This window comes from Sinohyriopsis cumingii, chromosome 2 (genome assembly GCF_028554795.1).
Source record: "Sinohyriopsis cumingii isolate HCF-2022 chromosome 2, ASM2855479v2, whole genome shotgun sequence".
Taxonomy (NCBI): Eukaryota; Metazoa; Mollusca; class Bivalvia; order Unionida; family Unionidae; genus Sinohyriopsis; species Sinohyriopsis cumingii.
The window spans coordinates 127,132,925-127,158,713 of NC_142962.1; the positions used below are offsets into that span (position 1 = coordinate 127,132,925).

Consider the following 25,789-nt stretch of genomic DNA (forward strand, 5'->3'; position numbering starts at 1 on the left):
CAAGGTCAGAATTTAGATCAACACCTGTTGTTTATAAACTAACAGTCAAGTCAAACCATTCCTGAAAAAAGTATCATCTGTAATGAATAAATTTACATTATAATAGAATAGAATAAAAATTTTAAAACTGACAAATTAAATTAAATATATATATTAAATCAGATGTATGTAACAGTGTGGAGAAGGAATGTTGCTGAGTACTGGCAGCCATGGTAAAGGAGTAGGACGTAGTGTTCCAGAGATTATTTGCATTGTTGTGTTGAGCTGGACATCAAATAACTTAGTGTGGGATGATCAAGCCCAGTCAGGAGCACATAGAGTTGAGTGATCCAGTAGTTTCCTCCCAGCAAGTGTGCTGGACAGTGTTCAGGGAATTGATCAGGTGATCTGCTATGTCTGTGTTGACTGTGTAGGAAGTTTTCTAGAACAGTTTGGCTTACTGGCTGAGGATGGTCACAAAGTTAGGCTCATTCTGTGGAGGAAGTTTCTTACTTGGACTTAAGTTGTATTTCTGGATCTCATCCTCAAGAACTTCTTTCTCTTCATGGCTCAGATCCAAAAATCTGTTGGCAGGTTACACCACCATAAATGAAATAAAGATTGATTTAGACTTTAAATAAACTATGAAAAACAGATGATGCATTGATGCTCTTAAAAATAATTTATCCCAACTTTAAAATTAATCACTTTGTAATATACTGTTAAATAATATATTTTCATATACTAGGGATTAATGATCCAATCAGAGTTCTGTATTTGTTCCTGAAGTGAAATGATCCAGTCAGAGTTCTGTATTTGTTCCTGAAGTGAAATGATCCAGTCAGAGTTCTGTATTTGTGCCTGAAGTGGAATGATCTTGTGCTTGAAGTGAAATGATCCAGTCAGAGTTCTGTATTTGTGCCTGAAGTGGAATGATCTTGTGCTTGAAGTGAAATGATCCAGTCAGAAATGATCCAATCAGAGTTCTGTATTTGTGCCTAAGTGGAATGATCTTGTACTTGAAGTGAAATGATCCAGTCAGAGTTCTGTAGTTGTTCCTGAAGTGAAATGATCCAGTCAGAGTTCTGTATTTGTGCCTCGAGTGGAATGATCTTGTGCTTGAAGTGAAATGATCCAGTCAGAGTTCTGTATTTGTGCCTGAAGTGAAATGATCTTGTGCTTGAAGTGAAATGATCCAGTCAGAGTTCTGTATTTGTGCCTGAAATGGAATGATCTTGTGCTTGAAATGAAATGATCCAGTAAGAGTTTTGTAGTTGTGCCTGAAGTGGAATAATCCAATTAGAAGAGGGGGACCTTTTTCTCCTTACCTCTCAAAACAGGAAGTGATTGTATTTCTGCTCAGGCTCTGTTTTCCTGGATATGACTGATTATATGTCAGCATACAAAGACGTAACCAATGACTAGATGAAATTCTTAAGCTTATAGGCTCAAAATGTCATGGCACATATATTCCATAACTTACATCATCTGAGCCATGGGAATATATTCCATAACTTACATCATCTGAGCCATGGGAATGAGGTTAGATATGATACTGTCATATTATTTACCTCCAAGACCTGTCATCTCAAAGGGTTGTTTGACCTAATGGGTCCTATATCAGCAACACAAAAGACTACTGGCTTTGGTCATTTGGCAGTTTTGTATTGATGTGGGTTACTCTTTTTTCACAGGATTGGTGGGAACGCAATTTTTTCTTTAAACTGGTCCACATCATCATTTGATTATCTCACATAAGACTACTTTATGTACGTACGTTTGCAGACCAGAGACATGGACAACTCCATGCTAATAACATTAAGGTACTCCAGCCTCTTCTCTAGTCTGCAGATTATCTATTTGAAGAAGGAACCAATACTTACCTGATCACATGGGCACACTCTACCAAACCATTCCCACAGTTACGTTCCTGGAGGATCATGCAAATCTGCTCCAGTAGTAACTTACAGTTCCCTCTATCAGATGGGTAACCTCTATAGTCTGACATCTGCTAAGGCAAACAGTTACCTTTTAGAACATTTATTGCTTAAAAAACCAAAATACATAGTGACAGCCTGTTTTGTTTTATCTTGGGAGGGTTTAATTTGCAAGGTAGTGGATGTAGCCCCAAATGTATTATCATCATCAAGGTACATATTTCTTCAAAAATTGGTTTCATAATATTACATTGTTCCATCCATGCAGGTGATCCTCCAGCTGGCGTGATATTGGAGTCACCATTTAACAATATTAGGGAGGCTGCTGCTGGACACTGGATGGCATGGGTATGTCATATTCAGTTTTGTGTTATCAGATATTTCATTTAAAAATATATTATATTCTGTTTATTAATGTCATGACTCTGCAACTTTAGCTAAAAGTAGTATCTGGGAGGGCTGGATTTGTGAGGTAGTGGTAGTTCTCCTAAAGTATTATGGTTGGGTATTTATTTTCATAGAAACATATTTTGCTTGAAAAAATTGGGGGTTTTTTTTATTCATTAGAACCAGCTAGGCATTATAAGACATTTACTGAAAATCCCATATTGATATTTCCATCCATTTTGGAGGAGTAGTGTTATATCTCTTTGGTCTTAAACTAAGTAACAGAAAGAAACAAAACCTAAGACATTTTACAAAACTTTGCAAAAATTTACATTTTTAAGTTATGAAATGAAACTTTTAGAGGAACTTACTGTATTGTGAATTAAATCCAAATTAATCCTGAAAAGTTCTATCACAAGTCCAGAAGAAAACAGTGTTCAGAATGAATTCCAGGTCCTTGAATGTGCTGATTTACCAATATCTTTGAATGCACTGAATTGCCAACAGTCTTGATTGATCAAAATGGCAGCCCCAAACTCCTTTGAATAAATTCACAGTAATCAGAATAATATTTTAGTCCAGAGTCGATGAGTACTTTATAATTCCAATGAGTAATTTAAATAAATGAGTCTTCACAGATTATATCTAAACACAATATTAGAGTCATCTGCAGACTGATTTCAAACATAGGAAATAGGAATGAATAAATTAATCACCTCTTCATCCTTATATAGACCTATATGGCTATGCATCACATTATTGTTCCTACTCAATAAATACCACAACACCTCCCACATCACATATTCACAATACCTTACATCACAACATAAACCACCTGACTCAATCATCCCATAGGAAATTACCCCAAACTTGTAAACAGGTTCATTATTAAGAGTGATTTTTAAACTTATCAACACTTAGCTCATTTGCAATCTACAGCCATGCACCAAAAGTAAGAACACAATATAGATATACATAAGAGTAGTGATAACAAGATTTATAAGATTGCTACAGTGGCAACCTTGGTTAACTGAATGGTACCATTTTCATTTAGAATCCACTTGCATTTGAGATGAATGTATGTGCAAAGGTCTTTGACAATCCTCCCCGCAGGTTATGAGAACAGCAATAATAAATGTGTACTAATGGACAGATGATAAGCCCTCGCACATGACCATTGGGCTTGTGACCAGTATAGCTAAAAAGAAAATAGAATTACATTCTGTATATTTTTGTGCCAATATTTATAGTATAAATTTTCATGTTTTCATTGCTCCATGTTTCTCAAAACTAGCGAGAACAACAAGTGTTAATCTGTGTTCAAAGTTTCATGTTAAAAGAATTATCTTTGAGAAAGTGAATGGTTGTAAACTTAATGCAGATTATTTAACTAACAGTTCAGTCACAATGCCTTATTCTAGCAATGCATTTTTTCCTAAAATGGTATTTAAAACTATTGCTTTTCATACAATGAGTAATTAATTCATATGCCACATCTCCTAATGAAGCCAAAAGACTGTTATTGTATGGAAGAAAAATTCATGCATTTCTTCTTGGAGTCTGCAAGAATAACTTTTAACTTTCTCATTACAGCAGTTTCTACATTACTTGATGTATAAGTTTTTCTGTTTCTTTCAGCCATTCAAACATTATCCCTGGCTAGAATGGGCCTTAATTGATTCAATCAGTGCAAACAATATACATTTTACAAGTGATCAAAGGTGAGTTTGAAATTGCATAATTACACTATTGCATAATTATACACAATTATATATTGTATAAAGAGGTAACTGTCATTCAGTAGTCATTATGTGTGGAGATCTCTCTTAGTAATGATGTGTCTTCTTTATAGATGTATCTTTTGATGAGTATGTGTCCTCTGTTCAGGGAGATCAGTGAGCCTGTGTCCTGTATACTGAGATATCAGTTGATGAGCAAATACCCTCTACATTGAGGTATCTGTTGGTGAGCATATGTCCTTTGTATGAGGGGGTGTCTTTATGAGCAGATGTCCTGTATATGGAGGTACATGTTATTGAGCAGATGTCCTCTGTATAAAGGTTTAATGTGCTGATCAGGTCTCCATAACATGGAAGTATCTGTTGGTGAGCATGTGTCTTCTATATGAGGGTGCATCTTGGTGAACAGGTGTCCTTAAAATGGCGTTATCTGTGAGTGAGCATGTGTCCTCTATGTGAAGGTGTATCTTGATCAGATATCCTTAAATGGATGTATCTGTTGTTGAGCATATGTCCTATATATGAAGGTGCATCATGGTGAGGAAAATTGAGGCATTGTTGGTGAGCACATATCCTCTATATGAAAGACCTTTTTTAGGACAGTATTGCTGTATGAGCATTATAAGGTACCATCATAAAAATTGGGCATACCTTAGTCCTATCAGTGGAAAATAGCAACATACTGAGTAATGCAAGTCATTGGATGGGTGGTGTACAAAAAGATTATTGGGTATGAAAACTTAACTACAGATGTAATTACCCATTTTTTTCCAGCATAAGATATGTGACAGTTCCTCTCCTTATTATGCATGCCGAAGATGACTGGGTCATACCAATAGAACTTGGAACCAAGGTAACAATTTTTAGATTTATTACTAATAATTCTTGAACAGTGATTTTTGTACAATCTTGTCTTCTTAATCAGATTCAAATTTATTTGCCTCTGGCTACAGTAACAATGTTAAACGTGTATATTTGACAGTGTGATTAATCCCATGTTTTAAATGGACACAGAATAATGAGATCAGACTGTAATTGAAAGCACATATAGAATGATAAATAGATGGAGATTTCCATTTGATATTGAAATATCAATATGTCTTATTAATGTGACACCTGCTACATACATGTACCTTCAAAATAGACAACCCTGTCTTAATTGAGGTTTTGAATTTCATTTTGTTGCATACTATTAGCATTATTTGCATCATAATGTCAGATCAGACAGATCATAACTCACGTTGTGACATATCACCTTTAAAAAATGTCACATAGCAGTGTCACTGAATTAAGCAGTGTCTTTAAAGTTTTGTGAATATCAACAACATACAAATCATATTTTTTATTGTGACATATCACCTTTAACCCATTTTATCTTGAATATGACTGCGGTCGTAATACCTCATTCTATCCTGACTATGCCTGCAATCGTAGTATCCCACTTTATCCGGAATATGACTATGGTCGTACTCTACTACATATGTGTGCAGCATCTCTAGAAACACGTGTTATACATCACAAATATATGTGTACTTCTTCACCTACACAGGAAATGGTTAAAGCACGCATGCGCAGTGAAATTTTTAAAAAAACGCGGTTGGAAAAGAAATTGTTGACTTGAAAATCGATCAGTAAAATGATGGATGACAACTCTGATGTAAACATGGATGTTGATAGCGAGGGTAGTGACATTGAAGTTGATGATTTTGATGATTCCAATGATAATATTGACTTAAATGCTGGGTTAGAATTTAATAATGTTGATGAAAGAGATGAAGCATGGCTTCATGCACTTTTCAACAGCGATTCGGAGAATGAAGCTGACTTTGAAAGCTTTCAAGAAAAATGTGTCCAGGATGATTTTTCACTTCGGTTGCAGCCAAGATTTAAATTGATAGAAGGAGCAACACACAGGAGAAGCCGATGCAAAACATTATTTTGAGTTACATTGGGATGATTTAATCTGGAAAAAATTTGTTGATGAAACAAATCGTTACGTTGAAAGATTTCTAGGATTAATTTGTGACAAGTTTTCATGAGAAACTGCATGCTGAAGTACATGTTCCAGAATGTGAAGTAAACAAATTGTTCCTTGTGTCATGTTGTCCAAATTTAGTAAAATTATTATAACTTTTGAACTAACAGTGCTAGTGCTAAAAACTTCAAATTTGGACCAAAATACTAGAAATTGAATTATCTTTATTTTATTCACATAATATTAGGAGTATTTAATTAATTTTCATGGACAAAAGATTCACTGAACATCTTGGTAAGTTTTTTAATTTGTTTTTTTTTTCTTCTTTCAAGTCATATTTCAGAATACAGTTGTGAGCATGTACATTGGTAAATGATAACAAAACATATCACTGTGTTGCAAATTTTATTACCTTTCAGAGATATATAGTTTTATATACTTTATAAAAGAAATAACATTTTTAGTAAACATGGTGAAGGTAGACACAATTTCAGCAGCTGCTGCTGTATGATGCTCTGTTTTACCACAATGTATTTAGAATTGCTTCTCAGGAATCAGGCACTGCTGTTGAAATTGGTAAACAGGATAAAATGGGTTAAACAGTGTCATGTAGTTTGTCCCAAAATGATCCAGAGTCTTTGAAGTTATGTTCTTGTATGCATACATGTGAACCACCTGGCTGGATGGGTTTTCCACCCAAGAAGAGGAGTGTCTTCTGTCACTGCCATCATTCAATAAAATCTGCCGGCATATGAAAATTATTATTGAAAAATTAATATTTTCCATTTTCTCACATACTGCTTTCTGTTACTGTGTACTGCCTGTGATAGTGTAACTGTGACCTAGCTTAAGAAAAGCAAAACCATTGCTAGTCTCAAGCAGCATGAAACAATTACCATTCCTTTCATTCTGTAGGCAGGGTTGGTTGGCTTCAGTGTTTGAAATTTCTCAACATGGATTATATTGTGTGTGATCAAAAAAGTAATTCCAAAAGGATTTAAGAAATTAGTTACGGTTGGAGTACTTCATATCTCACTCAGAATAAAATAATTAACATTACTTTGATTCTTTTTGTAGGGTAGGATTGCTTTGGTGCTTGAAGTTGTCATTATGGATTAAAACCTATAATATTTGTGACATAATGTGGACAGGACTAAAAATGTTGACTGTTTATGGTTGGAACTCAAGTGGCATAAAACACAGTCAGTTTGGCTTTGGTGTTTGAAGTTTGGCAAAATGTCTAAGGTTGTATTATCTCCTAATGCTAAAATGCCAAACTCTAAGCAACCCAAAAATAACATGAAATTCATTGTTGGATGGAAACATTACAGTGGTTGAACATGCATTCTGCCCTTCCCATCAAGCTAATTTTAAAATCTGCTACATTGGCAGAAATCACATTATGTGTCATGCAGAAGCCCAGTATCATGAAAGCATATTAAATGCTACAACAAATATGCCATTAGTGAAATCCCTGTTCACAGAATCTGCATCAGTTGTGAATAAAGATATACATGCTGAGACACTGTTTGCCATGTTTAATGTTGAATATAATCTCCCATTTATGGTAAGAGTTCATTGTATTTTTCAGATCTTGTTAAAATAATGTTCTCTGATTTGGAGATCACACAGATGTTTTCATACAAACAGATGAAATCTTCTCAGATAGTGAACCAAGCTTTGGATCCTCATTAGAATAAGAAATTCAGGAAAGTGTGCTGCAATGAAAAATTTGCCATTCTCATTGAAAATCCTCACTCTTTTGAAGACAAAACTTCTGACAAAATTTTTCAAATCTCCAGATTTGTCTTAAAGGTCACCGGCCACCTATATTGTACAGACGTGTGATATTATTATAGTTATAAACAAAATGCATTGATTATGTATGCACACCATAAAAATGTTTAATTAGACTTAAAATTCTACTTTATACAATGAAAAAATTATTCGGCAATCTCCGTTAAAAAATCGGTAGTTTGCGCATGCCAAAACCGGATATGACATACATTTATCCCTTTTATTCAACCTAGCCGTTCAAGTGCTTAATTTCCCCATGTAAATGTCTATGTGATATAGTGTACAATCTTGCTTTTGTACAACAAATATGGTGCACTATGTTGCATTCGGATGTAACAAAAAGAGTGATGATGGGAAAAAGCATTCTTTCTTTTTCCGAAAAAACATGTTTACCAGAAAAGAAGTGTATTTAATCTGTGGGATCGAATAGGGGAGGGATGGGAAAGTTGTATCATGTATGCCGGATTATAGTGAATTTGGCCCAAAGACAATTCGAACCACCTCGAAATGCAATTCGGCCAAACTTAACAATAGTTTGTATGTTCTTTTTCTTTAACAAAAAAGTAGACGCTGTGTAAGATAGGTTTTAGGGAAAAAAACTAAATTTAAACAAACTATTTTGATATTCTTTGAAAGAAAATAATCATACTTCATAACGTACATATTTATGAGAGAAAACACAAACTGACATATCTTGCTTGTTCTAATTAAAATATTTACATACATTTTTATGCTAAAAAAATATATGCATCTGCACAACGACATTCTCAATTTAAGTCTTCCGGTCAAATTATTAATAATCATTTATAAAACAAAAATACGTAACATAATATTCTACATAATGCGTATGCATTTTGCTAAGGGTAGTGTACATGAGATATTATAACAAATATACTTAATTTTAGGCTTCACGTTGTAACACAGCTGCATACAATACATGCTAGATTACACACGAGAGAGAGAATAATGTTCAGCATTTTGTCAGTATTTAGTTGATGAAATATGAAGCTCTTACCAGTTAATTTTATTGTTTGTTTTTATTTTTCAAGTTGTCTTAGTGTTTGCGCGCTTATATTGAAAGCTTGTCATTACTGGTCAATATCATCAATCATATTTGCTCCTTTATTCCGTACAAATTAGAAAGGAAATAATTTTGTGTTTCATTTGTGCCCCCCCCCCACATACACACACACTCACGGTACAAAATAAATTGATAAACATACACTTGTTTGAAAATAAAATGAAAGAAATTAACCTTGCACTGTTATCATAAATTCCTTCATTTTTCATCATGTGAAAATTATTTTAAAAAAATATATATCCAGGAACTTTGTATATGTAGCGGATGCTGGCTTGCGTATGCACCCTTAGTGTAGTGTGTATCACTTATGTCAAATAACAAAATCGCAAATGAGACGAAACTATCACCCGATTGCTTGAAGGCACCTGCCATTTACGCATGATAAGTTAATTACTGCAAACTGACCCAGATTCTATTGTATCCAGGTTAACTATAAGTCGGTAACTAGCAAATAAAAAAATCATTATTTTAAAATACATTCAATGTGAGTGCAAATGATAATCTTTTTGCTAGCATGGGTTACAAAAGTATTATTAAAGGAAGTTATTATTGTGTATACTATTTGCCCTGCAAACATCAATTATGATTACATATAGCAAACAAATGGAAGCCCAGGTGATAACCATAACTAGCAGGGAGCAATAAACTCATTGTTTAAACTTACCGACAGGATATCAGATACATAGGTTATTTAATGACAATGCAAACCAACCCCAGAATCTTGACTTTGGTATCTTTTTAGTGTGCCAATTTTTTCTTCTGAAATCAGCCGACAAAAGGAAGTCAAGTTTGGTTCCTTTGGATTCTTTAAGTGTGCCGATTTCTGACATCTTTTTTTTTTTTAAAGTCTGACGACACAGGGAAGCCAGCATTGATTCTTTTTACCTGTATTAACGGGAATTTTGAAAATAAATTGAAACAATGGAACAGTTTCGAAAGCAACAAAATCTAGTGCTTCGTGCACGTATACCGATATAAGGCTGAACAGTAAATTAGTTTTCATTAGTTTCATCTAAATATTCCCTATCCATAGTTTATAGTGTTTTATTTTTCGACAACAAGAAGCATGTAATTATCTCTCATCAAGTTGTCTAGCCACAGATGCAAGCCATGTAAGGCAGTTGATGATGCTGAAATAAGCAAATCCAGTAATTAGGTGAATCGGCTTCTAATGGGACCCATTACAGGTGACCCATAAGAGGGCCTTTATGTGCCTCAAGAGTGCTAGCTTCCAATGAGACCCATTACAGGTGACCCATAAGAGGGCTTTTATGTGCCTTAAGAGTGCTAGCTTCCAATGGGACCTATTACACGTGACCCATAAGAGAGCCTTTATGTGCCTCAAGAGTACTAGCTTCCAATGGGACCTTGACCCATAAGAGGGCCTTTATGTGCCTCAAGAGTGCTAGCTTCCAATGGGACCCATTACAGGTGACTCATAAGAGGGCCTTTGTTTGTCATATGAGTGCCAGCTGTAAACATGCCTCATTCTGAGACCCTACAGGCTGTTCACTAAAGTGTTATTTTATATATATTTGATTTAATTTATATTTGATTCAATTGTCTGTTTGTAAGTTTTAATTTTTTTATTTTTAATTTCATTACATGTCAATGTAATGTAATTTTATTTACTGGGAATTTGATATTTCCCAGAAAATTCCGTTTGACCAGAATCTTTTCATAAATACCTAATAATAGGAACACTGTTTCTGAAACTTGATTCAGAAATCAGTAAGACAAGTAAGCAACTTTCTATTTTTATTTTATTCTTGAGTAAAATTGTTGGTTTTGATCAAGGTCACACTGGGAATATGCGATTTTATATGTAAACAGCCTCAATTTTGCAATTCTGGGTTTACCGTAATTGCACAGTAGCCAGGTTTTATACAGATGTCTATAGAGATATTTCTCATTTGGGCTTTTACACTGGAAAGTGTGTTTGTGACCAGCTGGAGTTACATTTTAATTTTTATTCAAATTATTTGGATTCAGAAAAGATTCTTTTTCCTGGAAATATTTTAGTGCTCATAAAAGAATTCTTGGGCAAAGACATTTATTTTAATTTTATTTGTAAATTTGAACACTGGAATATTGTTGTTTGTGGAATTGCAAAGAACTATAGATGTTACAACAGCACAATACTGACTACAGTAAACCTCATCGCCTTCCATTTTGGATTTTTCGTTGGGACTCGAACTCAGATTTCATTAGAACATTTCATTACGAGGATTTCTAAAATTTAATGCGTGGATTATTCTTGAATTAATTTTGGATTTGATTCTTAAAACCATAAGTTCTTTTTTTTTCATTTTTACAGTGTTTTTCCAGGTACATGTAAATAAATTATTTGTCAAATTTTTCATAGCTTGTTGTTTTCACTCTTTCCTTTGTTACTGTTTTTTAGAGCCTAAGCACGTAACACAAGAGTTAAAACCTAGATAAAGTGCTTCAGGACCTGGAATCAGTGAGAAACTGGTGGGCATTAGGAGGCTACAAACTGAAAGCTATATTTGAATGGAAGTCATTTCAATGGTGAAGTGGAAATTGCTCATATACATTCTGGGTGCACATGGCAATTCAGGCAAAATAGTCAACATAGACTCTGTTATTTTACCCAGAAAGCAAAGTTCACTTTGCCTTATATTGACTTCACACCAGCCCACCTTTTTTTCTCTCAATACAATACATTAATAATGAAAGTTAAATGACAACTTTTACTTACTAATTTTCTTAAAAGAAAATTGTGGAAAATCGTAAGAAGTTTAAATTTTGTCTTCAGGCAAAGAGTGAAACTTCATCTAAGAAATTGTATGCTCTCTTGTCATTTTTTGTACAATTTCAGTGATTATAAATGATAGAAATTACATTGCTCTATGTGGAAGTGTGGCCAAAGGTTTACACATGATCCTTGTAAAATGAGTAAAAGAAAGTTTTAAAAATTTATATTTTGTAGCCCAGTTGGAAGTGAATTAGAATTCACTGGATGTATCCAGGTCCATTTCTTACAAAATTATTTGGTCTTTTTTTTTAATCAAATACATCATATAATGACATATGAAAAGATGACTTCCAATATGGAAACAGTTGCTTGTTTGTTTTTACTGTAACCTGTTTATAAGATTGCTATATTATGCAGTACATGTTCTATACAATAATTTGGGTGAAACAAAATTAGAAAATTTTTAAGTTTTATAAAATTTTAATAGGATGTCATCAGTATTGTAATCATCTGAAATGAAAATATAAATAAAAAGTTTGAAGTGACCATTTTTAAAGTTTTAATAATATCCCTATCTTCAACAATATAGTCCTGTTCTTTCAGGGGAGAGAGGACATTTCATTCAAATGAAATGCATGGACCTTGTGCTTTAAAAAGGTGACTTTTCAGAGGAAAAAAGCAATTCTAGTTGCATTTTCTCCCACTGGTTTAAGCCAGGTGATAATACAGTATCCAGTGGTATACTGAGAATAAGTTTTCATGTAAATTTATAGAAAATTACTGAAACTTCAAAAAATTCAAATTCACTTTTTAAAATAAGAAAATATAATGTTAGTTTTCATTGAAAAAATACAGTTTGTAGATTTAGCATTGTCCAATATCATCACAACAAATGTCACAACACTCAATCACAACTAGACAGAAATGATAAAATCCATTGGACAGTAATATTTTCTTAATAGATGCAGTCTTTGCTGCTCAGTAGTTCAGTGAGGGGTGGCAGTGGTTGACGGTAATGCAACTGTCATCTGACTTCTCTGCAGTAGATGAGGACTAGATTGTACTGTTGTTCAAACTTTGCCAAGATTTTCTTGAATTTTTCTGAGCATAGAAAAATAGTCTTTTTACATATACTTGATGGGTGGGAGTGTCAAATATGATGGGTGATACTATGTCAGTAGATGATGTACACTCCAGACTGACTGACATCAATATGGTGCTTTCAGTCTGTTCAAAAACAAATACAATGCTCCCTGTTGCTGCTGCACTTTAAAAAATCAAACTCCATCCCGGAGCTAAGAAATTTGGTGCAGATGGCTTGTCATTTCCTGAATCACAGCTGCATTTCAACATTTTGCTTTCGAAAAATGAATCACACTCGTACACTATTCCATCTACTGAAATAATAGTCTCTTACATTTTATATATGGAGTTAAATTTGAATTAAAAGAAACATTGCTGCTTATCGAGAATATGCCAGTAATAAAGATGACTTAAACTTACTTATTCAAGCCAGTAATGTGTAGTAGTTTCATCTTCAACGTGCATTTCTTTGAATTATCCATGTTGGCATCCATTAGTCTCGAGAGACGATGGAACTGTGCCCATGAGAGATGTCCCAGTTGGTGGTTGTGCAGCGTTTGGCCACACTTCCACATAGAGCAGCGTTTAAACATAACTTCAAACAAATTGATTTGTTTACTATAAATTCAAAGAAATTGAGTTGTTCCACTTTAGTAATCTAAATTAGAGAGTTGTTAACATGGTTTTGCTCAGCCATTTTAGTAATTTGTGAAATAATAGAGAATGCATATGTATGACCAAATTGCCTTGTAATTGCCTCCATGACAGTCTTTTGTATAAACTGCCCCAGGGATTGTTTTACATGGGCAGTAAGCAAGACTGCCTCCATGATGATATATTTTATAAACTGCCCCATGGATAGTTTTACATGGGCAGTAAGCAAGACTGCCTCCATGATGATCTATTGTATAAACTGCCCCAGGGATAGTTTTACATGGGCTGTAAGCAAGACTGTTTGCTCTTTATACAGACTACATGCTAGGGACAAGCTGATATAATCATTTGCAGGTCAGTTAGAATAGATATAGTATTGACCAGTATTACAGCATTTTAGTGCATTGATGATGCACAGAAATGTAAGTATTCTTGATATCATGTGTCAGATACCTGTGTCATATCTACTTGATAGGTATTGGAAGACAAATCATAATTAAAAATGAGATTATCATTGGCAAGAATCTAATCATCCATTTAACCTCAGTATGAGACGTATGCAGATGAGTATAAATTATTTTTTATCCAAGCTGCTTGCAGAAGGCTTAGTTTGGTGTTTTACATGGGAGCAAAACAAGTACTAGTGCCAAGACAACAGAGATAAAGTGCCTAAAGACACACAACAGTTGCTGATCTGGGCTAATCCAAAGGTTGCAGCAGTGTAATAGAACATTGGTAGTAATGATGTACTCCATTGCAGTGACTATGGTGCAGATAGTTCTGTACATTGATGTTAATTCACCTTAATTTTTGTCATTACACATTTATTAATGAATTTTCATGACTGATATAAGCCACAAACCCATCCAGAAGAAAGGATCAATGTATGAAGTAAATTGATCCCATCTCCCTCGGTGATACATTCATACATTGAAGTAGCAGTGTTAGTGTCATGAAAAATTGATACCCACCAACATATTGGTTTGGTTTTGGTTTTGTGAGGTTAATGCCATTTTTAGGACATAATGGGCTGCACATGGTAGCTAATATATTTGGTGGAATAATTAATTTGGGAAGACACTGGGAATCTACTGGCCAACTTTCTCCCACAGAGATATAATTTCACTATTTATTTGCACCCTTATACACAACTATACATCTGCATTATCAAACAAAAGGTCTATAATTGTTTTGTTACATAATTTAGTACAAAACTCTGAAATTTAAATTGTTTCAGAATAGTGAAAATGACAAATGATTGCTGAATGACAACAAAAAATATCAGATTAGCATCATCACAACATATGATGTTGTGTAATCAATAACAAAACATTTTAGACAGAAATCATGTAAAAAATGGAACCTATTGTTTGATGTATATTTTCATCTGAGCATCAAAAGAGTCATAAATCAAGGATGAATTTAATCCTGATAAGAATGTCAGTTCTTACAGTCATGTATGTTTTATATTTGTTGTATGCTTTATATTTCAGCTTTATGAGGCAGCTTTATCCAGTAGGACTGACCAAACTGGTCCAGTCAAGTTTGTCACTTTTAACAGTACTCGTGGCTATGGTCATAAACACATCCACCAGGCTCCAGAATTGCCTGCTATTCTTAGGTCAGTGACTCATTTTAGATCTCATATGATATATGAAGGTCATTCTGTCTTCAACCTCTCCCATAATAAATATATATATATATTATATATATATATATATATATATATATATATATATATATATATATATATATATATATATATATATATAGTAAAACCTGTTATGAGAGACCACCCCTTCTGCAAACAAAAGCAGTCTCTCAAGACAGGTGGTCTCTCATACCAGATTTGTACAAAAAGACCTGTTTCCAAAGGCCCAGTTTCAGAACAGGTTCAAGAAAAATAACTAAAATCACTGTACATATATTCTATTCTTTATTAATAGTTCTTGCTAAAATATATGCATTCATCTAAAAACAAACTTATATAGCAGTAAAGATATACTTCTATCATTAAACATGAAATCACATTTACATTTGAAGATCACATATTTTAGCATATGAAATTGTTTTTGAATTACTTGTTTTCCCTTATAACAACTTAAATTTGTTTTACCGACGTTTAAATCGCTTTTTTTGCGAGTGGTCTGCTCTTCTTCACTTTTTTCAGTTACCATAATTATTTTCTTCAGCCTTAAAATTTGTCTCTTTTTAGTTGGAGGTTTGTCCATTGTTATTAAGGTTCTAGGTGTTAAAGTTATTAGTGCTCAGTTGTAATATCACATGTAAAGATGGTTTTGACTTGGCTGTGGTAAAATATGAAAAATCTATACATGTGCAGGGATGGTCCTGGCTTTTATAAAGTTGTCACCAAAACAATCGCCAACCATAATATTTTGTCGCCAATTTTCAAAAAATGTCGCCAGAACAAGTAGTGGATATTTTTCCAAGTCTGTTAATGTAATAGGCAATGAAAAGTCTATTAATGTAATAGGCAATGAAAATTGCAAAAGATGGGATAGTTATTACTTTATTAACAACAAGCAATACAGCTATAATATTACAAAATAAATCATGACATGACTGTTTTGCACTATTAAAATGTTGTAGAATGTCACATGATGATCCGTTGCGATTTTATGGCTGCCCACTTGTTGAATGCATATGATGTGTGCATATCTACTCTTAAGGTCTGAGAGTTGGGTGGTGCCCTGAAATGGAAATAATCATTCATTTTTTACGCCATGAATATTTAAGTTATAATTATACATGTTATTTATATATATATATATATATATATATATATATATATATATATATATATATATATATATATATATATATATAATTAGCAAGAAGTTGGCATGAATGCAGCAATTACAGTGTACTACAGATGTAACATCACAATAAATATTTTAAGGTTGTACACATGTTTTTCCCCATATTACTGTCATTTAAATCCATAGAATATTACAGTTAACAAGCTATAATATGTGATACACAACTGGTGCAGCTTTGGAAAAATTGTGGTGGTAGTAAGCCGCAAAGAAAGTGTTCCTCATGGCACTGAAAATGGCATTTTTACTCTTACTAATAGCAGCGATCTTCGCTACTTCCATGGTCTTTGCATCCAGCATCACCGTTAGTGCATAGGTATAACTGTTATCACCTGAAAAAATGCATTATCAAATGTAAAATATCTACTTTCCTGACATCTACATTATCTCACTAATTTTTTTAAATAGAAACATTGGATATTAAGCAAATCTATATTGTATTTATTATTTTCCAAATAATAGTTTTGTAAGGAACTTTAGTTAATGACATGTTAATTATAAAAACCTATGATCATATTTTGCAATGTAAGATAAGTGACGTATAATGCAACCGTCAATTTCATGCATTCAGTAATTAAATGCCAACCCCCCCCCCTTTATGGCTAGCTTCACAAAGTACATCTCCGTCGACCAGGAGTTTCTGAAATTTATTTTTGCTGCACTTTACATGCTTTGCTTATAGTGAGTTGCTTCCTAAATCCCAAGAATGATCACTGAATGCTGTAGAATGTTTCTCGACAAGCAAAATATGATCTCCATTCCCACCAATGAAACTTACACGAATCAACGCCTGGCATTAATGTGCCATATATATAAGCATAAATTCACACCCATTTTGGGGATTTTTAGATATAACAAAAAAGGGCATGGTTTATTTGTCACTCTATTGCAGGTGCTTTCACTCACTGTAGAACAGGCAGTTTCTTTGAAGTATGTTGAATAGGCTTAAGTCTAACCTTCAGCTATTGTATAGAATATGAAATAGGGATACATTGGGGGGGGTGCAAATAAGGCACTCCACAGAGAGAAACAGCGTGTCCTTTTTGAAAATTTCACATATATTGGAAAATTTGGATAATATTTAGTGAAAATGATGCTTAAATATGCCTCAAAAACTTCCCACTGGTAGGTCCCAATCTACCAGTTTTCAGATTCAATCTCCCGACTTGGATTTGAAAAGATTTATTTTTTGCATGTCATGCTAGAGTAGCTACTGTACGGTACGATATTAACTAAATTTATTCAATGACTATTTGAATTCCTTGGAAATTAATTAATTCTTTATGTACATTTGAAACTTCAACACTGAAAGGGCATTTTTCGTTCATTGGAATGTATTCGGATTTCTTATTGGAATTGATAGGACTTTTAGCAGCTAGGAATTCATTCACCATGCTGTAAGTTAATTTAATTCTTTCACTCCAGTATTTTTAGAATTAAATTATTTTTAATTATGCAAAACTTCTTTGTTTTGCTATTTCTTATTGCATAGTTTAAGTCTCTGCAGTCATAACATGGGATTGACGGCAAAAGGAAAAGATCAACAAGCAAAATTAGCATATATTACTTACCCTGCCTGGATTCATGTTTGGTGACACACTCCTTCTTCACAATATGACAGCCAGTTGTAAATGAATTGATGACTTGTGCCTTGAAACATATATCACTGAACACCTGCTTTAACTTTGTATCATATCTCAGCCACGGATGCCCAAGTTTCCAGCTGTCTAGACATTTTTGGGTACTTTTTGACCCATTCATCATGATGTGGTGTTGCACTTGAAGCATTACTACCATCACTACATGTAGATGATGTTGGACTGCCAGGTTTAATATCAGGTTCAGTGACTGTATTGCCTGATGATTTTGCTCTAAATCCAAATGATGTTATGTTTTTTTAAGTTACTGTTAGTCTGATATAATGAACATGCAACGTCTAACTTACGTTTACCCATGTTAATGTTGTACTGTCAACAGTATATAATTGTGATTGAGATTTTTTCCATTTGCGTTGTATTTATACACAGCAATCAGTACTTCAAAGGTAATCAGTTTTCTCTGAAGTTTCAGCAAAACTATTTTATTGGTATATTTGTTAAAAAAAACAACAGAAGGATTAGCCATTTAGGTAATTGTAGCTGTTTCTGTTTGCGTCTTCAGAGGTTGGTCGATTATAGGTATAGTCCAGTAGTGTATCACAACATACAGTACTCAAGCCAGATGCCAACATAAGTGGATTATGATGTAATAGTGCACTGTAAAGATGTGTTTGTTAACACGAACAAGGGATTTGTTTAGGTAACAGTTAGATTCCAGTGCATTGTGTAGCCAAGTTTTTGGCTTCCTTTCGTTTTCTTTTTGAATTTCTCCACTCCAAATCCATGATTGTATGTACAAATTAAACAGCCAAAAATGCTATCTCCCAAAAAATTGCCAAATGGTATATTTTGTCGCCAGTAAGGAAAAAAAATCTCAATTTGTGATGTTGGCGAATCCCAGGACGATCCCACATTGTGCATTGCATATTTAACGATTAATGAAATAAAAAGAAGAAACAATTATCTCATCCAGAAATAGAACCATTTACTCAGAGACAAAAGTCAACGGCTTCATTCAAATACGACATACATGGATTAACTCTATAAGCAAAGTGTGTAACCAGGTCACACCAATTTGAATAGATGACAGCATTGTGATTGGGATGTAATCACTTAACATTGGGGGGAAATACAACAAACATCACGAGTCTTGAACATTACCAATCGAATCCCGCAAACGATTCTCTCTTGCTGGTCTATTAGACAATGACCTTATTCATCCTCAGCAATACAGATTTACTCTATAGACAAACAATATACGTCAACTTTAGCACTACAACGGCAGTTCGTGACATGTATATTAACCTGGTTTATGGACTGTAGCATCTATCACTAGTAGCAACAGTCACTCATAGCAGAGGTCGCTCATAGCAGTTTTTACTCTGTGTGTGTGTGTGTGTGTGTATATATATATATATATATATATATATATATATATATATATATATATATATATATATATATATATATATATATATGTGTGTGTGTGTGTGTGTGTGTGTGTGTGTGAACCAACAGTGGAACTGATTTTATCTGAATCTAACAACTGTCTTTTAATTATGTATCTTTCTAATGATAAAATGAGTCTCTAGCTGTCAAGCATACAAGTAGTTTTTTATGTTGTATTTTTACACCTAAAATGTCATGTCAAACCTTTTACATACTATAACAAACACTGAGGCAGAAACTTTCATTCAGGTTTAGGAAGTTTTCATCATGACACAGTAAGGATATAGTTGTTGTGATGAGGATATCCTGCCTGTCACAATGGACTGTGATAGCATAAGTAGAGAGTATGGTATATAGTTGCCTGTTTGTAAAGTTCAGCTGTAAACAATATAGACTCTTGTCTACCATTGCATAATGCACTTGCAGATCAGAGTCTTCGTTTTAATGATTTTTCCTAATAAACTGCATAGACCCAGATTTGATGGTGCATTGGGTCATGGTCACCATTTTGAAAGGCTTTGTGTTTATTATGTAATTATTCTTATAAAAAATGCTGCCAATCTCACATCCAGCATGGCTGTTAAATTGGCCATCTTGAAAATCTTGTTTTCATTATTCAGTTGGAATGGAAGGTTATATCTGCATAGGTTTTTCATCAGTTTCAGCTTTTTGCCATATTCTAAGAAGTTCTAGTTTTGGCCCTAATTTGACTAATGGAGCTGTACCATTAATTTTATTTCCACTCAAAAAGTGTTGAAGGACTTAATGGATTGAAATCAGATTTGATAATGACGATTTATAAGGTGAAGGCCTATGTCACTTTCAGTTTTTCATTGTTTCTAGCAAACTGTAATAGATTTTTATTTTTACATAAGAACTTTCAAATGACAATGGATTGAAATGAAATTTAGTACGAGGCTTTACATAAAGAAAACCTCGGTTAATTTTGATTTTCACAGTCTTCCAGCAAAGTTGGATGCGGTTATGGCCTTCTGTTTGACACAGAACTTTTTTGTTCTACTCCATTCAATAAATTTTGAATGACTTGTTGGATTGAGATCAGATTGGATGTGTTGGATTTATGGTCCCATCTTCAGCCAGTCACCATATAAAGCCTCAATTTTTACTTCAGAAATTACACCCTACTCAAAGCTTTGAACTAAATTGAAACTTCTCAAAAAATAAGTTACATCATTTTTTGTGATTCACTTTCCATATTGAAAGACTTGCAAAATCTTAAATCTGACAGCCCTTTAATATCCCAGATCTTACAGAAACATAATGTTCTCTTGGAAAAGTATTCTGTTGTGTTGGCTGCCTGGCCACATGGACATTAAGGGTAACATAATGTTCTCATGGAAACGTATTCTGTTGTGTTGGCTGCCTAGCCACATGGGCATTAAGGGTAACATAATGTTCTCTTGGAAAAGTATTCTGTTGTGTTGGCTGCCTAGCCACATGGGCATTAAGTGTAATAATGTTCTCTTGGAAACATATTCTGTTGTGTTGGCTGTCTGGCCACATGGGCATTAAGGGTAACATAATGTTCTCATGGAAAAGTATTCTGTTGTGTTGGCTGCCTGGCCACATGGGCATTAAGGGTAACATAATGTTCTCTTGGAAAAGTATTCTGTTGTGTTGGCTGTCTAGCCACATGGGCATTATGGGTAACATAATGTTCTCTTGCAAAAGTATTCTGTTGTGTTGGCTGCCTGGCCACATGGGCATTAAGGGTAACAATGTTCTCTTGGAAAAATATTATGTTGTGTATGCTGCCTAGCCACATGGGCATTAAGGGTAACATAACGTTCTCTTGGAAAAGTATTCTGTTGTGTTGGCTCCCTAGCCAAATGGGCATTAAGGATAACATAATGTTCTCTTGGAAAAGTATTCTGTTGTGTTGGCTGTCTGGCCACATGGGCATTAAGGGTAACAATGTTCTCTTGGAAAAGTATTCTGTTGTGTTGACTGCCTGGCCACATGGGCATTAAGGGTAATATAATGTTCTCTTGGAAAAGTATTCTGTTGTGTTGGCTGCCTAGCCACATGGGCATTAAGGGTAACAATGTTCTCTTGGAAAAGTATGCTGTTGTGTTGACTGCCAGGCCACAATGGCATTAAGGGTAACATAATGTTCTCTAGGAAAAGTATTCCGTTGTGTTGGCTGCCTAGCCACATGGGCATTAAGGGTAACAAAATGGCAGATAAAGTAGTCAAAGCTATACTGTAGTCACCTGTTTCTGAATGGAAGATTCCATATTGCAGTGTGGCATCACTCATAGAGAACATATCAGAGAGGCATTTAGCCAGTCACATATTGGACACTCATACCTGACTCACACATGCCACCTGAAGGATGAACCTTGACCAGAGTTTGTTCCCAGGCAGCGTCCACTGACAATAGAGCACATTCTTGTCAAGTATGATGATTTCCACCCTGTGAGACAGAAATATTTTGATGTGAACTGCTTGAATAAATTGTATGATGATGTACCACCAGATAAAATCTTGTACATTTTAAGGGACTGCAGTTTATAAACAAATTTTTAGCTTGTTTTAAGGATTTTATGTGTGTTACCTTCATCTTTTTGTTTACATACGTTTTACAGAAGCTTAACATCTTTACATTTGATATTTTATTTTGTCGTACTTAATTTGAAAGGTTTATATTCCCAAATTTGACTGCAATTCAGATTTACATTTTTTTATCTTAGCCTTTTGTTGGCACTACATAGGCTCATTTGCACTGAGGTGCCTTAAAAACACAATTACACATGTGCATTTCATTACATCAAGATCAATTTGATTTTTAATGTTTTCTGGCCAGAGTTATGGCATCCTTTAGACTTAGAACATTGCTTTTTAATGCAACATATTTGTGGGGGCAACTGTGGTGTATGGACTCCTTTAGTTACGGACAAGTTTCTTTTGTGAATGTAGCAGAATATCTGCAGCAAAAATCAATTGTCCAAATTTTTGTATTTCAGAGTGATGTCATGGCTCTACACAAAATAACACTTACAGTAGCTACTGCATTGAATTTGCTTAAATATGTTTTAATGGAGATACAGTATATGGGTTTTTTTAGGATTAGAAGATGTTGCAGTAAAAAGATGTTTTGTATTAGTGTAAATCAGGTTTATAATTATTCAACGACTTAAATAAAAGGTCATTTTGTTTAGAAAGAAATGAATTGTGTTGTGTTGTGAGTGCAACTTTTGAATAACAAATGGGGAAATTGTATGTGGAATGAAAGTTCATCCTTTTTTTTTTTAAATTATTTTCTTTTGCAGATAAATGCTCTCCATTAATGTAATTTATTATATATTTTCCAGGGATTTTGTGCAGCAGTGTCTCCAGAGAAACTCCAAAGAGTAAAGATATATTTTAAGCACAAGAAAAAGTTGCTGAATGCTTGTATGTAATGTTATAAATCAAAAGTATGAAATTTTGTGCATCTTAGAATCTATACAATAGTTTTATAAATGTTATTTATTTCTCTTGTTGCCTGGTAGCATGGACACACAAGAAACCGTAAAAGTAATGATAATTAAGTTATATTTTTTTAAATTCTGGTGATACTTTAGAGTTGTTCCAGTAAAATATAATTGGGACCCAGTTAAGGCACTTTTAAAGTGGAGTAGTCACCCATAGATGCATTTTAGAATTGTGTATCATTTTCACTGGAATCCTTAGAGTTATATGTCAGGGTGGCCTGATAATTTAAAGAGGTGCCTTCCCTAGGTGCCATGTATGTTTTTATGGAAGAACCCTTACTAAGTCAGGAATCATAGGTCACATGAAATTTGTGTTTTAATTAAAAGAAGCTTGAGAAATATTCCATAAGTATATTTGCTTTTTTGTGCTAAATTGTAATAACGAAACTAATGTGTGTGTGGGCTAAAATTATTTTAAGATGATATCTTTATAAAAAAAAAGAATTTAAAATGCCAAATAAATTTTGGACTGTAATTGACATATATTATTTAAAAAGACAATTGTAGAAACAAAAACAAAAAACAACAATCGGAGGAAAAGCAACCCATTAAAAAATAAAAATATCTTAAACGCTAAACTTATTTTAGATTGCTTTACCAAGTAGAGAACAACTGTACAACTCTGGCAACAGTGTCTGTACATATAATAGTATATTCAGAAGACTGAAAGTGTGCATTTGAATCCTAACATTGCATCTCAGCGTATCTTTGAATCCTAACATTGCATCTCAACGTGTCTTTGAATCCTAACATTGCATCTCAACGTGTCTTTGAATCCTAACATTGCATCTCAACGTGTCTTTGAATCCTAACATTGCATCTCAACGTGTCTTTGAATCCTAACATTGCATCTCAGCGTGTCTTTGAATCCTAACATTGCATCTCAATGTGTCTTTGAATCCTAACATTGCATCTCAACGTGTCTTTGAATCCTAACATTGCATCTCAACGTGTCTTTCTTCCCAAGCTTTAAGCAACAGTTTTGATTGGGTTTCATGTCACCTAGCCCCTGGGAAAGAAGGCTATCATTTTATATGTGTGTAATTTATACATGTCACCTAGTGCCTGGGAAAGGAGGCTATCATTTTACATGTGTGTAATTTATACATGTCACCTAGCCCCGGGAAAGGAGGTTATCATTTTACATGTGTGTAATTTATACATGTCACCTAGCCCCTGGGAAAGGAGGCTATCATTTTACATGTGTGTAATTTATACATGTCACCTAGCCCCTGGGAAGGGAGGTTATCATTTTACATGTGTGTAATTTATACATGTCACCTAGCCCCTGGGAAAGGAGGTTATCATTTTACATGTGTGTAATTTATACATGTCACCTAGCCCCTGGGAAAGGAGGTTATCATTTTACATGTGTGTAATTTATACATGTCACCTATCCCCTGGGAAAGGAGGTTATCATTTTACATGTGTGTAATTTATACATGTCACCTAGCCCCTGGGAAAGGAGGTTATCATTTTACATGTGTGTAATTTATACATGTCACCTAGCCCCTGGGAAAGGAGGTTATCATTTTACATGTATGAAATTTATACATGTCACCTAGCCCCTGGGAAAAGAGGTTATCATTTTACATGTGTGTAATTTATACATGTCACCTATCCCCTGGGAAAGGAGGTTATGATTTTACATGTGTGTAATTTATACATGTCACCTATCCCCTGGGAAAGGAGGTTATCATTTTACATGTGTGTAATTTATACATGTCACCTAGCCCCTGGGAAAGGAGGTTATCATTTTACATGTGTGTAATTTATACATGTCACCTAGCCCCTGGGAAAGGAGGTTATCATTTTACATGTGTGTAATTTATACATGTCACGTAGCCCCTGGGAAAGGAGGCTATCATTTTACATGTGTGTAATTTATACATGTCACCTAGCCCCTGGGAAAGGAGGTTATCATTTTACATGTGTGTAATTTATACATGTCACCTAGCCCCTGGGAAAGGAGGTTATCATTTTACATGTGTGTAATTTATACATGTCACCTAGCCCCTGGGAAAGGAGGTTATCATTTTACATGTGTGTAATTTATACATGTCACCTAGCCCCTGGGAAAAGAGGCTATCATTTTACATGTATGAAATTTATACATGTCACCTAGCCCCTGGGAAAAGAGGTTATCATTTTACATGTGTGTAATTTATACATGTCACCTATCCCCTGGGAAAGGAGGTTATGATTTTACATGTGTGTAATTTATACATGTCACCTAGCCCCTGGGAAAGGAGGTTATCATTTTACATGTGTGTAATTTATACATGTCACCTAGCCCCTGGGAAAGGAGGTTATCATTTTACATGTGTGTAATTTATACATGTCACCTAGCCCCTGGGAAAGGAGGTTATCATTTTACATGTGTGTAATTTATACATGTCACGTAGCCCCTGGGAAAGGAGGTTATCATTTTACATGTGTGTAATTTATACATGTCACGTAGCCCCTGGGAAAGGAGGCTATCATTTTACATGTGTGTAATTTATACATGTCACCTAGCCCCTGGGAAAGGAGGTTATCATTTTACATGTGTGTAATTTATACATGTCACCTAGCCCCTGGGAAAGGAGGTTATCATTTTACATGTGTGTAATTTATACATGTCACCTAGCCCCTGGGAAAGGAGGTTATCATTTTACATGTGTGTAATTTATACATGTCACCTAGCCCCTGGGAAAGGAGGCTATCATTTTACATGCGTGTAATTTATACATGTCACCTAGCCCCTGGGAAAGGAGGCTATCATTTTACATGTGTGTAATTTATACATGTCACCTAGCCCCTGGGAAAGGAGGTTATCATTTTACATGTGTGTAATTTATACATGTCACCTATCCCCTGGGAAAGGAGGTTATCATTTTACATGTGTGAAATTTATACATGTCACCTAGCCCCTGGGAAAGGAGGTTATCATTTTACATGTGTGTAATTTATACATGTCACCTAGCCCCTGGGAAAGGAGGCTATCATTTTACATGTGTGTAATTTATACATGTCACCTAGCCCCTGGGAAAGGAGGCTATCATTTTACATGTGTGT

At 34.4% G+C, this 25,789-nt stretch overlaps 1 protein-coding gene across 3 annotated transcripts in view; it reads left to right on the forward strand.

Moving 5' to 3' along the window:
- Positions 1 to 24,006, forward strand: part of LOC149805786 (lysophosphatidylserine lipase ABHD12-like) — a 52,136-nt gene extending 28,130 nt beyond the window's left edge. Inside the window, exons 7-11 of one of the 3 annotated variants that reach the window (XM_089950475.1) lie at positions 2,185 to 2,264; positions 3,942 to 4,024; positions 4,817 to 4,895; positions 14,845 to 14,972; positions 22,571 to 24,006. In XM_089950475.1, coding sequence (XP_089806601.1) covers positions 2,185 to 2,264; positions 3,942 to 4,024; positions 4,817 to 4,895; positions 14,845 to 14,972; positions 22,571 to 22,613 — 413 coding nt within the window. In that variant the 3' untranslated portion in view covers positions 22,614 to 24,006. The remainder of the gene's footprint in view (positions 1 to 2,184; positions 2,265 to 3,941; positions 4,025 to 4,816; positions 4,896 to 14,844; positions 14,973 to 22,570) is intronic. The other 2 variants (XM_089950473.1, XM_089950474.1) reach the window with 2 other exon arrangements.
- Positions 24,007 to 25,789: the final 1,783 nt, after the last annotated feature.